Genomic DNA, 16,112 nt, shown 5'->3' with positions numbered 1-16,112 from the left:
TATATGTAGCTTCTAGTACGCGCAAATGTGCCACACTGCGAGCCCTACTGACAGTCAGAGTTCACTTGCCAACCAATCAGCACTCTATTCTCATACAGTATAAAGTTGTTGTTTTCCCTTACATTGGTATTCTTGCGGATTTTCCTGACGAGTGCAAGACGAAAAGCTTCGACAACATGTCTCTATTTTCAGCAATACTCAGGTTCTGTACACCAAATGACCATTAATAAATGCAGTTCTAGCAGCATATGTGGAGAGAGAAGCAGAGTTAACGTTTCAGGTCAGTGACCCTTCTTCAGAACTGACAAATATTAGAAATGTGAAAGATTTTAAGTAAGTAAAGCGGGAGGTGGGGCAAGAGATAACAAAAGAGGTGTTGATAGGACAAGGTCACAGAGAATAACTTACCAGAAGGTCATGGAGCAAAGGCAAATGGTATGTCAATGGTGTGCTGAAAGACAGAGCGTTAGTACAGAGAGGGTGAATAGACTGTAAAGCACAAAGCACTCCAAGCACAAACATTAAAATAAAAAAAAATAGAAGCAGTGGGTAGGCACAGTAGAAACAAACCAAACACTAAAAAAACCTAAAATAAAATAACCAAATAAAAAAGAAAAATAACTAAACATAAAAAGGGGGGGCCCGTCATGCTCTGAAATTATTGAATTGCCAGCATTTTTTGTTTTTATTTCAGATTTTCAGCATCTTCAATATTTTGCTTTTATTAATAAATGCAGCCTTGACAGCAATACCCACATCATGAGAATGACTACTTTTTTAAAAAAAGAAAATGACTCGGGTGATTCTGTCATCTGCCTATCTACATAGCATTTTATAGAAGGAGGCCATTCAGCCCTAGCTGGCTGTTTGACAGTTCTCCAATTATTCCAACTCCCCTACTCTTTCCTGCTAGTGCTACAAAATTTTTCTCTTCAAGTTAACTTTGAATTCCCTTTTGAAAGTTAATACTGAATCTACTTCCACCACAATCCTATGAGCAGTGGTTCATCACATCCTCGGTTGGTGAGATTGAAATTGGGGATTGAGTGGCATGTGTATTGATGTCTGCAGAGTTCTTGAGTGTTGATGCTGTAGCATTTGGTGCATCTCTGCATTTGCCCCTCCTCCCCAGATCCTCCTGGACAGATTATGTTGCAGATTGAATAAACTGGGCTCTCAAAGAAGCCTGTCACTGTTTATGGATAGTGGAATATGGGCAGGCACAAAGCAACCTGTCCTATTTGTCAGCTCTTCAAAGCAAAGATGATCACTGCCATGCACTAGCTGATGCCTGCAGCTTGGGGTGAATTGTTGAGTAGGACCTAATGGTCTAGAATGCTATCCGTTAATTGACCTCATCCATTTTTATGATGCTTTCTAAGGCTGTGGCATATTCTGGAAACAATCCCACAGATACTGCTTACACTGGTGCCTTGCCCAAGTGGCTGCTCTTGTGTGAACCAAAAATTGAGTTGTTGGCATGGTGTATTACATTGTATTTCGATTACAGAAATAGGCCCAACAGGTCTACACTGTTTATGCTTCACCACCTGCAAGTTCCCCTCCAAGCCACGCGCCATCCTGAATTGGATCTATATCGCCGATCCTTCACTGTCACTGGATCAAAAACCTGGAACTCCCTTCCTAACAGCACTGTAGGTGTACCTACACCAGATGGACTGCAGCGATTCAAGAAGGTGGCTCACCACCACCTTCTTGAGGGCAATTAGGGATGGGCAACAAATGCTGCCCTTGCCAACTACGCTCCCATCCCATGAAAGAAAAAAAAGAGCATCGTCCCACACTTTATATTACCCCATCAACATATCCTTCTATTCCTTTCTCCCTCATGTGTTTATCTAACTTCTCCTGAAATGCATGTATGCTATTAACCATAAATATTCCTTGTGGTAACAAGTTCCATATTCAAACTAGTCTCTAGGTAAAGAAGTCCTCCTGAATTTCCTGTTGGATTTAGTAGTGATTATTTGTTGTCCCCTGCAAGTGGAAACATCATCTCTACGTCTACCCTATCAAACCCATTAATAACATTAATGACCTCTATCAGGTCACCCTTCAGTCTTTTCTTGAGAAAAAAGACCTAGGTTGTTCAATTTTTCCTGATAGGTATAACCTCTCAGTTCTGTTATCATTTTAGCAAATCTGTGTTACACCTTTTGCAGTGCCTCTATTTTCTTATATTATGGAGATCAGAACTGTTCACACTGATTACAGCACAGAAGGAGGCCATTCAGCGCTCTGTCCATTCCGGCTCTCTGCAAGAGCAACTCAGCTAGTTCCACTCCCCTGCCTTTTCCCCGTAGCCCTGCAATTTTTTTCTGTTCAGCTCGTTATCCAAAATGCTTTTGAAAGCCACAATTGAACTTGCCTCCACCACACTCTCAGGCAGTGAATTCTAGATCTTAACTACTCACGGCGTAAAAAGGTTTTTCCTCATGTTGCCTTTGGTTCTTTTGCCATTCACCTTAAATCAGTGTCCTCTGCTTCTTGACCCTTCTGCCAACGGGAACAGTTTCTCCCTATCTCTCCAGAGCTCTCATGATTTTGAAGACCTCAATCAAATCTCTCAAACATCTCTTCTCGAAGGAGAACAGCCCCACCTTCTCCAATATACTGTCATAGCTGAAGTCCCTTATCCCTGGAATCATTCTTGTAAATTTTACTGCACCCTCTCTAATGCCTTCACATACTTTCTAAAGTGTGGTGCCCAGAATTGGACACAATACTCCAATTGAGGCCGAACCAATGTTTTACAAAGGTCCACCATAATCCCCTTGCTTTTGTATTCTCTGCCTCTATTTATAAAGCCGAGGATCCCTAATGCCTTATTAACAGCTTTCTCAACCTGCCCTGGAATTCACAATTTGTGCACATATATCCTCAGGTCTCTTTGTTTCTGCAGCCCCTTTAGAATTGTATCCTTTATTTTATATTGCCTCTCCACACTCTTGATCCCAAAAATGTATCATTTCACAATTCGTTGCATTAAATTTCATCTGCCACATGTCAGCACATTTACAATACTCCAGTCCTCACCCCTGTATCTAAGGGCGATTAGAACATTATGGCCAGTGCCTTCGCAACTTCCCCCCCCCCCCCCCCCCCCCTTAGTTCCCTCAGCATCCTTGGATGCATCTCGTCTGGTCCTGGTGACTTATCAACTTTAAGTACAGCCAGCCTTTCTAATACATCCTCTTTATCTCTCCTCTTTGTCTCATCTACCTCCTCTTTCACTATGACTTCGGTAGCATCTTTCTCCTTGGTAAAGACAGATGCAAAGTGCACATTTAGTACCTCAGCCGTGCCCTCTGCCTCCATGTGTAAATATCCTTTTTCGGTCCCTAATCAGTCCCACTCCTTTTACCAACCTTCTACTATTTATATTTCCATAGAAAACTTTTGGATTTCCTTTTATGTTAGCTGCCAGTTTCTTCTCATGCTCTCTCTTTTGCTTCTCATTCCTTTTTTCACTTCCCCTCTGAACCTTCTGTATTTTGCCTGGCTATTACTTGGATTATTAACCTGACATCTGTCATATACACCCTTTTTCTTAGTCTCTATCTCTTTCATCATCCAGGGAGCTATGGTTTTGTTTGTCCTACCTTTCCCCTTCTTGGGAATGTACCTCAACTGTACCCGAACCATCTCCTCCTTAAATGCAGCCTGTTGTTTTATGATAGTTTTGCCTGGCAATCCCTAATTTCCAATTTACCTGAACTCTTTTCACCCCATGGAAATTGCCCTCCTCCATTTAATTGTTTTTACTCTGAATTGCTCCTTGTCCTTTTCCATAGCTGATTTAATGGGGCGTAATGGGGCGGCACAGTGGCGCAGTGGTTAGCACTGCAGCCTCACAGCTCCAGCGACCCGGGTTCGATTCTGGGTACTGCCTGTGTGGAGTTTGCAAGTTCTCCCTGTGTCTGCGTGGGTTTCCTCCGGGTGCACCGGTTTCCTCCCACAAGCCAAAAGACTTGCAGGTTGGTAGGTAAATTGGCCATTATAAATTTCCCCTAGTATAGGTAGGTAGTAGGGAAATATAGGGACAGGTGGGGATGTGGTAGGAATATGGGATTAGTGTAGGATTAGTATAAATGTGTGGTTGATGGTCGGCACAGACTCGGTGGGCCGAAGGGCCTGTTTCAGTGCTGTATCTCTAAACTAAACTAAACTAAACCTTATGGTACCTTCATCACTGTCTCCTAAATGTTCCTCTATGCTACTTGACCCACCTCATTGCCTAGAACCAGTTCCAACAATGTCGTCTCCTTCGTTGGGCTGGCAACATGCTGATCTAGAAAATTCACCTGGACACACTTCAGAAGCTTTTTACATTATTACTATCCCAGTCTGTATTAGACTAATTAGCATCCCCCATTATAACTACTTTGTCATGTTTGCACCTCTCTGTAATTCACTCGCAAATTTGTTCCTCTATATCTTTCCCACTAGTTGGAGGCCTATAGAATACACCCAGTAGTGTAATGGTACCTCTATTGTTACTTAGCTCTAACCAAATAGATTCTAATCTTGACCCCTCTAGGACATCCTCTCTCTCCAGCACTGTAATATTCTCCTTAATCAATATTGCTGCGCCTTCTCCTTTTCTTTCCTATCTTTTCTGAACACTTTGTATCCAGGAATATTTAGTACCCAGTCCTATCCTTTTTTGAACCAGGTTCCCCTAAGAGTGCTCTTCAGCAGCTCAGTGACATCCTTGACCTTGGCACCAGGGAGGCAACATACCGTCTTGTAATCATGTCAGCGGCTGCAGAAATGCCTGTCTGTTCTCCTAACTGTAGAATCCTCTATCACTATTGCTTTCCCAATTAGTCTTCCTCAATTTTCCTCCTGCCCTCCTCCTACTCCTGTACAACTGAGCCAGCCCTGGTTTTGTGGACTTGACTGGTTGCACTCCCCAGAGGAACCATCACTTAGCTAGCAGTGTTCAGATTTGAGTAGCAGTTAGTGAGCAAGATACATTCTGAAGACTCCACAACTTGCCTGGTCCTCCTTGACTACCTGGCAGTCAACCATTCCCTCTCTGCCTGCATGACCTTAAGCTGCAGTGTGACCACATCCAGAAACGTGTTATCCATTAAACACTCAGCTTTATGGATCTCTTCAACTTTAACGTAACATCTCTGCTTTTCAATTCTATCCTTCAAGAAACGAATTCAAGTGCTTTTCTTTTTTTATGGCCTAATTAACCTGTGTCAGTACTTTTAATGATATAGCCCCAGATCCCTCTGCTCCTCTACCCTATTTAGATGCTTATTTTCCATATGCTGATGACACCCAGCTCGACCTCACCACCACCTCTCTCGACTCCTCCACTAATGCTAAATTATCCAACTGTTTGTCCAACACCCAGTACTGGATGACCAAAAATTTCCTCCAATTAAACAGTGGGGAGACTGAAGCCATTGTTTTAAGTTCCCGCTACAAACTCCATTCCCTAGCTACTGACTCCATCCTTCTACCTGGCAACTGTCTGGGGCTAAACTGGATTGCTTGCAACCTTGGTCTCATATTTGACCCCAAGATGAGCTTCCGACCACATCCGCACCATCGCTAAGAGCATCTATTTCCACCTCCGTAGCATTTTGCAACTTCGTCACTGCCTCAGCTCATCTGCAGAATCCTGCAATCAAGCCTTTGTTACCTCTAGACTTGATTATTGCAACCCACTCCTGGCTTGCCTCCCACATTTTACACTCCGTAAACTTGAGGTCACCCAAAACTCTGCTTCCTGTGGCCTTACTCGCACCAAGTCCCATTCACCTGTCACTTCTGTGCTTGCTGACCTCCATTGGCCCCCAGTCAAGCAGTGTCTTGATTTTAAAATTTCTCATCCTTGTTTTCAAATGCCTCCATGGCCTCGCCCGTCCCTATCTGTAATCTCCTCCAGCCCCACAACCCTCCCAGCTAGCTGTGCTCCTCTGATCCTGACCTCTTGAGCATCCCTGATTTTAATTGCTCCACCATTGGTGGCTGTGCCTTCAGATGCCTATGCCCTAAGCTCTGGAATTCCTTCCCTAAACCTTTCTGATTCTCTATCACTCTCTTTCCTCCTTTAAGACGTTCCTTATAACCTATCTCTTTGACCAAGCTTTTGACCATCTGCCCTAATATTGCTTTATGTGGCTCGGTGTCTAATTTTGCTCTATAATGCTCCTGTGAAATGTCTTGGCACATTTTGTCAGGTTAAAGGCACTATATAACTATAAGATGTTGTTGAAGATGTGGCCCACTTAATCTTACCATCAGAAATGTACCACCTCACACTTGTCTATATTGAGGTTCACTTGCCATTTGCACACTCATTTTGCAGATTTATTATTGTCGTCCTATATTTTGTCACAATCCTCTTTTCTATTAACTACCTCTGATTTGGTGTTGCCTGAAAATTTTAAGATTCCTGAGTCCAAATCTTTATTGTAAATGGTGAACAACAGTGGTCCCAGCACTGATCCTTGTGGACTGTGCAGCCAGTTTTGATTACGTTATCACCTGTAGCAATCTGTGACTTATCCCATGAGCGGGCACTGGGGTTTGTTCCTTGGGCTGGGCCTTGTCCCATCAACTGAACCTGGGCTTGCTCTCAGCAACCCTAACCTTCTGGCCTTACATACAGGAGCAGGAGTAGGCCATTTGGCCCCTTCAAGCTTGCTGTTCCATTTAATAAGATCATGGCTGATCTGATTGTGGCCTTGACTCCACTTTCCTGCCTACCTCCAATACCCTTTGACTCCCTTCTTAGTCAAGAATTTATCTACCTCTGCCTTAAAAATATTCAATGACCCTGCCTCCACCGTTCTTTGGTGAAAAGAGTTCCAAAACTCACAAACCTCAGAGAAAAAAATTCTCCTCATCTCTGTCTTTAATGGGCGACCCCTTATTTTTAAACAGTGTCCTCTCGTTCTAGTCTCTCCCACAAGGGGAAACATCCTTTCAGTATCCATCCTGTCAAGTCCCCTCAGGATCTTATGTGTTTCAATAAGATCACCTCTCATTCTTCTGAACCCCAATGGATACAGACCTAACCTGTCCAACCTTTCTTCATAAGATAACCTCACCGCCCCCCCACCCCCATCCCAGGTATCAGTCGAGAGAACTTGCTCTGAACTGCCTCTAACGCATTTATATCCTTTCTTAAATAAGACCAAAACTGTACACAGTACTCCAGATGTGGTCTCACCAGTACCTATACAGCTATAGCAAAACAGTTGGCCTTGTTTTATCCTTAATATATTTCAGTAATTGTTTTATTTTACAGTGTTATTATGCAGTGTGTTGGGATGTTACTGGTATGTTATTTCTGGCTGGATCATATGCTTTGTTCGCAATTAACAACAATTTTCTTTTATGAAGAAAACCGTCCTGTACGTCAGTTGGCCGAGAAAACTGATAGTGGAAGGCTTTGGCAATAAGAAAATTGTTGCAGAGAAACATGCTGCAGCAGCTGCCTGCAGAATATTCAAGGTATGATTGCACTACATACTGAACACTGGACCGTCGCATTTGGGGCTGAGTCGCACAGTAATTCCATTTGTTCTCCTTGGGTTCCCAGGATATTTTGGCTGTGGGGCTCTTGCAAGTTTCCTTCTGTGCTGCGATGAGAGGTATTGCTAGAGCTTGTGATTAGGCTTCTTGCTGCCCTTTCATCTGTAGGAGGTAGGAATCAAGTGCAATGTGGTATCTGATTCCAGGGTAAGATCACTAGGGCTTTCTGGGTGTATTTCAGCTTCTATTTTTAGCATCAAAAGCTCGGAGAAAGTCAATCCCCAAACGTTGGATGGACTCTGTTGTGACACCATTCGTGGTCAAATTTCCTTGCCATCTTTGCTCATGGATGGTTAATGCATGTAAGGGTCACAAGTACCCATTAGAATGTTTACTGACAAATGGGCAGCGTCATTGGGCACTGGGAACAAAGCTGCTGTCTCGGATGTGCCCTGGGACCTTTCTTGTCTAACCTGGTATTGTAGATGTGATGCTGTAAGCCACTCTGTTTCAGGACAGATATATATGTTCCAAAATCATATCACTTTTATGTTGGAAACAGTGTACCATTGACTGATCTGCAAGTTTGTTGACCATGTTTGTTTTTAAGACTGTACCCTGTTGATTGTGTTTGACAGCAATGGGGTCTACTGGGACCAAAGAACCAGCTGTTCCAAGCTCAAGAGTACCAGCATTTGGCTGCGAAATTTGCTGCTTTAGCTGTTGAAGAGCCACACTTGGTGATGGGAAACACACACAACAATGCTGGTATGATAGCATTCAGGAAGGAGAGTTTTGGGAAAGAAGCATCTCAACCAAGCGAAGTGGGTCTGCTGGAGGAAAATGAGGTGGATGAGGAGGTGGAGGAAGGGATAATGGATTGTACAGAGTTTCTCTCTCTCTCAGCCAAAGCATCTCAGTACAAGCCCATGTCAAGGTAATCCCAATGGTTGTTTAATCTTCCTTTGTAATGAAGTGTATTACTATTGGTGAGGTTGTTACTACTATTGTCAGCGTTTTAGTATTGGTAGGGTATATTAATAGTGGTAAAGTAGATTGGTATTGGTAAAGTTTAGTTTTAGCAGTAGTAAGGTTATTAATACTATTGGTAGGGGTATTAGTAGTAGCAGGGTTTATTAGTAGCATGGTTTATTTGTAGTACCAAAATTTAATATCAATAAATAGAGGAATGGCAGTGCTGCTCCAGCCTCAGAAGTGCACATCCTGTGCTATGTGGAAACTCCAGGATGCTCCTTGGGTCCTGGATAACCATATGTGCAGGAAGTGTTGTCAGTTGTAGCAGCTTGAACTCTGGGTTGCGGAACTTGAGCAGCATCTGGCGTCACTGCGGCGCATCTGTGAGGATGAGAGCTTTGTGGCTAGCAAGTTTATAAATGTGGTCACCCCACAGCTAAGTATTCAGGCAGAGAGGGAATGGGTGGCCACCACACAGTTAAGAAGAAACAGGCAGGTAGTGCAGGAGACCCCCGAGTGCATCTCTCTCTCCAATAGGTATTCAGTTCTGGATTCTGAGGAAAGTGATGGTTCATCTGGAGAGTGCGGCAAAGGCCATGGAACCATGGTTGGCTCAGTTGCACATGGCACAAGGAAGACTGGAAGAGCGATAGTGATAGGAGATTCGATAGGGGAACAGACAAGCGTTTCTGTGGCTGCACACTTGATTCAAGGATGATATGTTGCCTTCCTGGTGCCAGAGTCAAGGATGTCGCTGAGCAGCTGCAGAGCACTCTGAGAAGGGGAGGGCGAACAGTCAGCAGTCGTGGTCCACATTGGTACCAATGATATAGGTAGGAAGATGGATCTGGTCCTGCAGAAAGAGTTTAGTGAGCTAGGTAAGATAGTAGCAAGCAGGACCTCAAAAGTAGTAATCTCTGAATTATTCCCAGTACCACGTGCAGGTGAGTATAGAAATTGGACGATAGTGCAGATAAATACGTGGCTGGAAAGATGGTGCAGGAAGGAGGGCTTTACATTTCAGTGACACTGGGACCAGTTCTGGAGAAAGTGGAACCTGTACAGGCTGGACGGGTTGCATCTGAACAGAGCTGGGACAAATTTCCTTACGGGGCGATTTGTTAGTGCTATTGGGGAGGGTTTAAACTAAGTTGGTAAGGATGTGGGAACCAGGAGAAATAGAGAGAGGAATACCAAGGTGTACAGAATACTGGGAGAGATGGATTGCACTAGGGTAGAGAATAGTAAGTTATTAGGTGGGGTCAGAGTAAGGGAGAAAGTAATGAAGTCAAAACAGGGTTAATGTGCATGTATGTGAATGCACAGAGTATTGTTATTAAGATTGGTGAGTTACTGGTGCCGATTGACGTGTGGAAATATGATGTTGCGGCTATAACAGAGACTTGGCTCAAAGAAGGGCAAGACTGGGTATTGAACTTTCCTGGTGTAAAGGTGAGGGCTTGCCCTGGTACTCAAAAACGCCTCAAGAGGTGGATGTCTTGTACAAACGAGCAAATTTTTATTACGAGCATGCAAGAAGTCCTGCTCTCTCAAATGATTGCAGAGGTTCTGTTAGTACATTGTGCCAGTAGTCATTTTGCATAGTTTTACAGGAGGTTTACTTGATAAACTGTTAATTACATCATCTCCCATCTATTGCCTTCCCTGATCTCATCTATTGCCTGCCCTGATCGCAATTTGCCTTGGTTATATTATTCACCTTGTTGACCTCTTGATTACCCTTTTCATAGGATTCTAAGGCTATTCATAGGATTCGGGTGTCTCTCTCCTGAGCTCGTTACCTTCTGATTAGGTATTCATACAATTTGTGTGTCTAGCAGGCAAGCTTTCTCAAGTTACAGGGGCCTAAGTTACGCCAAGTATCCCATGGTTCCCTATGCCAGTCTCCCCTTCAGACGCCCATTTTGGCCCTTGGCCAGCACCTGGCTCAAGGTAGCCATTACCCTAGGATCCTCTGCCCGTCAAATAATCCGGGGATCCTACCGGTTTTGATGAGCTTTGGATCCTTCCCTAGAATCCTCTTACAACCTCACCTGTGTCCTTCTGTGTCCAGACAGCATTTGATAAGATGCCGCACAAAAGGTTATTACACAAGGTAAGATCACATGGGGTTAGGGGCAATTTATTAGCTTGTTAACCAACAGAAAACAGAGAGTCGGGATAAATGGGTCCTTTTCTGGTTGGCAAGATGTAACTAGTGGGGTGCCACAGGGTTTGGTCCTCGGGCCCCAACTATTTACAATCTATATTACTGACTTGGATGAAGGTATAGAAGGTACTGTAGCCAAATTTGCAGATGACACTAAAATAGGTGGCATAGTAAGTTGCAATAAAGAAATAAGAAATTTACAAATGGATATAGATCGCTTAGGTGAATGGGCCAAAATTTGGCAGATGGAGTTCAACGTGGATAAGTGTGAGGTTATCCATTTTGGTCGGAAGAATAGAAAGGCAAATTATTATCTAAATGGAGAGAAACTTCAGAGTGCTTTGGTGCAGAGGGATCTGGGTGTCCTCGTCTATGATTCGCAGAAAGCTAGTAGGCAGGTAATAGGGAAGGCAAATGGAATTTTGCCATTTATTGCCAATAGAGTTTAAAAGTTGGGAAGTGTTGCAAGGCATTAGTGAGATCGCAGCTGGAGTATTGCGTACAGTTTTGGTCTCCTTACTTGAGGAGGGATGTAGCGCATTGGAGGCAGTTCAGAGGAGGTTCATTAGATTGATTCCAGAGACGAGGGGTTTGTCTTATGAAGAGAGATTGAGCAGTTTAGGCGTTTACTCTCAAGTTTAGAAGAATGAGAGGAGATCTAATTGAGGTATATAAGATGATTAAGGGGATTGACAAAGTAGATGTAGAGAGGCTGTTTCCTCTGGTGGGGCAATCTAGAACAAGAGGTTTAGGATAATGGGTAGCAGATTTAAAACCGAGATGAGGAGAAATTGCTTCTCTCAAAGGGTGGTGAGTCTGGAATTCACTACCTCAGAGTGCGGTAGATGCCGGGACATTGAGTAAATTTAAGGATTTTTAATTAGTAATGGGTTGAAGGGTTATGGAGAATGGGCAGGAAAGTGGAGTTGAGGCTGAGATGAGATCAGCCAAGATAGTATTGAATGGCGGAGCAGGCGCGAGGGGCTGAATTGCCTACTCCTGCTCCTAGTTCTTATGTCCTAGTGACCAGACTTAGTCTGGGATTGATACTTTGTATTATTCAACATAAATTACAGCAATTTTTGTCAAGCCTGCAGTACTTCCGGGGTACACCACTTCAGTCCCCCCTTTTGACCCTAGGCTACTAGCAAGATGGCCAACTAACCCTAAGTGCCCCTTGCTCCATCACTGTTGGCCAGACTGGTGGTTAGATTTGCATGGTTACATTTTCTAAATTATGTCTAACATCTCAATTTAGGTGCCAGGTACAACATTCAACCATAAGTTTGATAACAATTAGCAACTGCACCGCTACCGGTGCATGGGAATCAATTCTAATCTAGGGGTGAACATCCATCCTAATACTCCAGTCTCAAACCATCACCCACCACGGTGCATCCTCCAGTTCGGCTACCACATCCTCGCCCAGTTGCTTGACCTGCTGTTGGATTCGGTGATACTGCTTTATTGCTGTCCGGACCTCTTCCCTCACTTTGAGTGGATGTTCCAGCAGTTTGGGCATTCACTTCCCCTTGGGAAGCAGGTATCTGAACAAGTCCTCCGTTAGATCATCGGTTATGCTTGACCACTCCCTATGAGGAGGCTGGACGTGAGTTATCGCTGAATGTCCAATTGTCGTTGGGGTCTGGGGGTGGAAGCAGCAGAAACTCAAGTTGATCACTGGGCAGTGGATGTTACAGTACTGGTATTGAGGTTTGCTGGTGGTCACGCAGTATTCCCCTTCTCCATGGTATGCCACCTGCATCCGTTCATGGTAGGCGCTGGAAATTTAAAGGGTACAGTTTAGGATGGTATTAAAACCATGCGCAGCTCTCATCCCTATCCCTATGGGATCTGGACAGATAACATTATTCCCTACACACAACCAGCGAGATCCCCCAAAGGAGGGAATCTCTCTGGGTCGCGTATTTGGGTGCGAAGTAGTAGCCAATTACTATCTCCCATGATCCCTGTATTTTCGACCCTGAGAAGGGTTTGGATGCCTCTGGTTCTTTAGTGTTTTGCGAGCATGTTGATTAAATCAAATCTGACTTAAAATTCCATTTAAACAGTGCTTTGCTCAATATGATTTAGATGTCAGCAAGCTTGTTATAGCTAACTGTCGTAATTCATTAGTAAATACCGACTGGCTCTACACAATTGTCCGAGCAATTCAATTTTTTAAAATTAAGATTACAGCAATTTTAGTCAAGCCTGCAGTATTCCTGGGGTACACCACTTCAGTACCAACTGCTCTGTGTACTTCTGGGTAGGGGGGAATGTCGTTAGATTTCCACCCATCCTTTTTCATTTTACTGCTCCAGTTCTCATCTGCTGTAAACCTGCTAAGGAACCCCTCCGGTCCCCAATCTAGACCTCCTGCGCTATTGGTCATTCTGTCAGGGTGTGGTCTGCCCGAGTGGCATTGACCTGCAGGATGCCCTTTAAATTCCCTGGGTGGAATTGATCTGCGGGATGCCCTTTAAATCCCCTGCGTGATATGTGGACCTACGGGATACCCTTTAAATCCCCAGCGCAGCTCGACCTCTTGTGACGGTCTGCTTTCTCTCTCAGCGCGGTCTCCTGTGTGGTAACGGCCTTCGGAATACCTCTAAACCCCCTGCGTGGCTTCACCTACTGTGTGGCTCTGCGTTGTGGCTTTCTCAGCGCAGCTCTCTGCCCGGTGCTCTCAACTCGCGACCTATTACCCTGGCGTGCGCTTTGCTTGCTCGGCACTTGAGTCTCCAGGTGTTGGTTCTTTGGTACCCACTTCAAGTACCAGCCCCGTGACTGTGAGGTAGACCTTTTCCTAATTATGGGTGGTAAAATAAAAGGTACTCATCCCTTGATTGGTCTCCTCACTGTTGCGGTCCTGATGTGGTGTATCCTGCTGGCTATGCAAATGTAAGTGTGAAGGCTTGCCCTGGCACGCAAAAAAGCCTTGAGAGTCAGATGTCTTGTACAAACGGGCAATCTTTATTTATGAGCATGCAAGGAGAAGTTCTACTCTCACGACTGGTTGTAGGGGTTCTGCTAGTACATAGTTCCAGTAGTAATTTTATACAGTTTTACAGGAGGTTTGCGTGATGAACTGTTTCTTAATTACATTCCCATCTACTGCCTTCCCTGATCTCATCCTGCCTTGGTTATATTATTCCCCTTGTCAACCTCTTGATTACCCTATTCATAGGATTCTTAGGCTATTCATAGGATTCGGGTGTCTTTCTCCTGAGCTCGTTACCTTCTGATTAGGTATTCATATAATTTATGTGTCTAGCAGGCAAGCTTTCTCAAGTTACAGAGACCTAAGTTATGTCAAGTATCCCATGATCCCTATGCCAGTCTCCGCTACACTGGATACAAGGTGTTCAGGAAAGATAGGAAAGGGCAAAAAGGGGGAGGGGTGGCAGTATTGATCGAGGAGAGCATTGTGGTGCTGGAGAAAAAGGTTGTCCCAGAGGGGTCGACGACAGCATCAATTTGGCTAGAGCCAAGGAACAAAAAAGGTGCAGTTACATTACTTGGTGTTCTCTATAGGCCACCAGCTCGTGGGAAGGACATGGAGGAACAAATGTGCAAGGAAATTACAGAGGTGCAAAAATTATAGGAGTAGTTATAATGGGGGACTTTATCCAAACATAGACTGGGATACTAGTAATATAAAGGACAGTGAGGGGCAAGGGTTTCTAGAGTGTGTTCAGGAAAATTTTCTACAGTATGTTGCAAGTCCAATGAGAAAAGAGGCACTGCTAGACCTGGTTCTTGGGAATGAGGTGGGCCAAGTAGATCAAGTATCAATAGGAGAGCATTTAGGGAACAGTGATCATTGTATCATAAGGTTTAGACTGACTATGGAAAAGGACAAAGAGCAATCCAGGGTAAGAAGAATTGACTGGGGGAAAGCCAACTTCAATGGGGTAAGAATGGAGCTGGGGCGAAAAAATTGGAGTCAAAGGTTGGCAGGAAAAACGGTTGCTGAACAATGGGCTAATTTCAAAGAAGAGATAGTTTGTGCACAGTCAAGGTATGTTCCCTCGAAGTGGAAAGGTAGGGTAAACAAATCGAGCTCCCTGAATGACAAAAGAGATAGAAATTAAGATAAGATAAAGACTGTGCTTCCGACAGATGCCAGGTAGAAAATACGAGCGAGAACCAGGCTGAATATAGAAATTTCAGAGGGGAAGTGAAAAAGCAAATAAGAGAAGCAAAGAGAGAGAATGAAAAGAGACTGGCAGCTAACATTAATGGGAATCCCAAAGTTTTCTATAGGCATATAAATAGTAAAAGGAGGAGTGGGGCCGATTAGGGACCAAAAAGGGGATTGACGCATAGAGGCAGAGGGCAAAGCTGAGGTATTAAATGAATACTTTGCATTTGTCTTTGCCTGGGTTGCATCTTCTTCCTTGCTAATGGTGAAAGAGGAGGTAATTCAGACACTAGAAGAGCTTAAAATTGATTCTGAGGACATATTAGATAGGCTATCTGTACTTAAAGTGGATAAAGCACCAGAACCGGATGATGCATCCAAGGATACTAAAGGAAGTGAGGGTGGAAATCACGAAGGCACTGGCTATAATTTTCCCGTCTTCCTTAGACTCGAGGGTGGTGCCAGAGGACTGGAGAATTGCAAATATTACATGCTTGTTCAAAAAAGGGTGTAAGGATAAGGCCAACAACTACAGACCAGTCAGTTTAAATTCGGTGGTGGGGTAACTTCTAGAAAGAATCATTCAGGACAAAATTAATAGCCACATTGACACATGCGAGTGAATTAAGGAAAGCCAGCATGGATTTCTTAAGGGAAAATCACATTTAACTAACTTGCTGGAGTTTTTTGAGGAGGTAACAGAGAGGGTTGATGAGGGCAATGCTGTTGATGTGGTGTACATGGACTTTTAAAAGGCCACACAACAGACTTGTGAGCACAGTTATAACTCATGGAATGAAAGGGATGGTAGCAACATAGCTACAGAATTGACTGAGTGACAGGAGACAAAGAGTAGTGATTAATGGATGTTTTTCGGGCTGGAGGAATGTTTGTAGTGTAGTTCTCCAAGGATCAGTAGGGAGACCCTTGCTTTTCCTAATATATATTAATGACCAAGACCTTGATATACAGGGCACAATTTCAAAGGTTGCGAATGATACAAAACTTGGAAGCATTGTGAACTGTGAGGCTAGTGTGGAACTGCAAAAGGACATAGACAAGTTAATGGAATCGGTGGATAGGTGGCAGATGAAGGTCAATGCAGAGAAATGTGAAGTGATTCATTTTGGTAGGAAGAACATGGAGAGACAATATAGAATAAAGGGTACAATTCTAAAGGGGGTGCAGGAGCAGAGGGACATAAGTCATTGAAGGTGGCAGGACAGGTTGAGAGAGAGGTTAATAAAGCATACAGTATTCTGGGCTTTATTAATAGGGGAATAGAGTACAAGAGCA

General features: G+C 43.9%; 1 protein-coding gene across 1 annotated transcript in view; it reads left to right on the top strand.

The window, feature by feature from the left end:
- The window catches only part of dhx30 (DEAH (Asp-Glu-Ala-His) box helicase 30), a 116,714-nt gene that overhangs the window by 13,654 nt on the left and 86,948 nt on the right, over nt 1-16,112 (top strand). Inside the window, exons 3-4 of the mRNA XM_068031534.1 lie at nt 7,393-7,503; nt 8,163-8,461. Of these exons, the coding sequence (XP_067887635.1) occupies nt 7,393-7,503; nt 8,163-8,461 (410 nt within the window). The remainder of the gene's footprint in view (nt 1-7,392; nt 7,504-8,162; nt 8,462-16,112) is intronic.

The sequence above is a fragment of the Heterodontus francisci genome, chromosome 5, assembly GCF_036365525.1.
Source record: "Heterodontus francisci isolate sHetFra1 chromosome 5, sHetFra1.hap1, whole genome shotgun sequence".
Lineage (NCBI taxonomy): Eukaryota > Metazoa > Chordata > Chondrichthyes > Heterodontiformes > Heterodontidae > Heterodontus > Heterodontus francisci.
The sequence above is the reverse complement of the archived record's forward strand: the minus strand, read 5'-3'. Positions and strand labels throughout refer to the sequence as shown.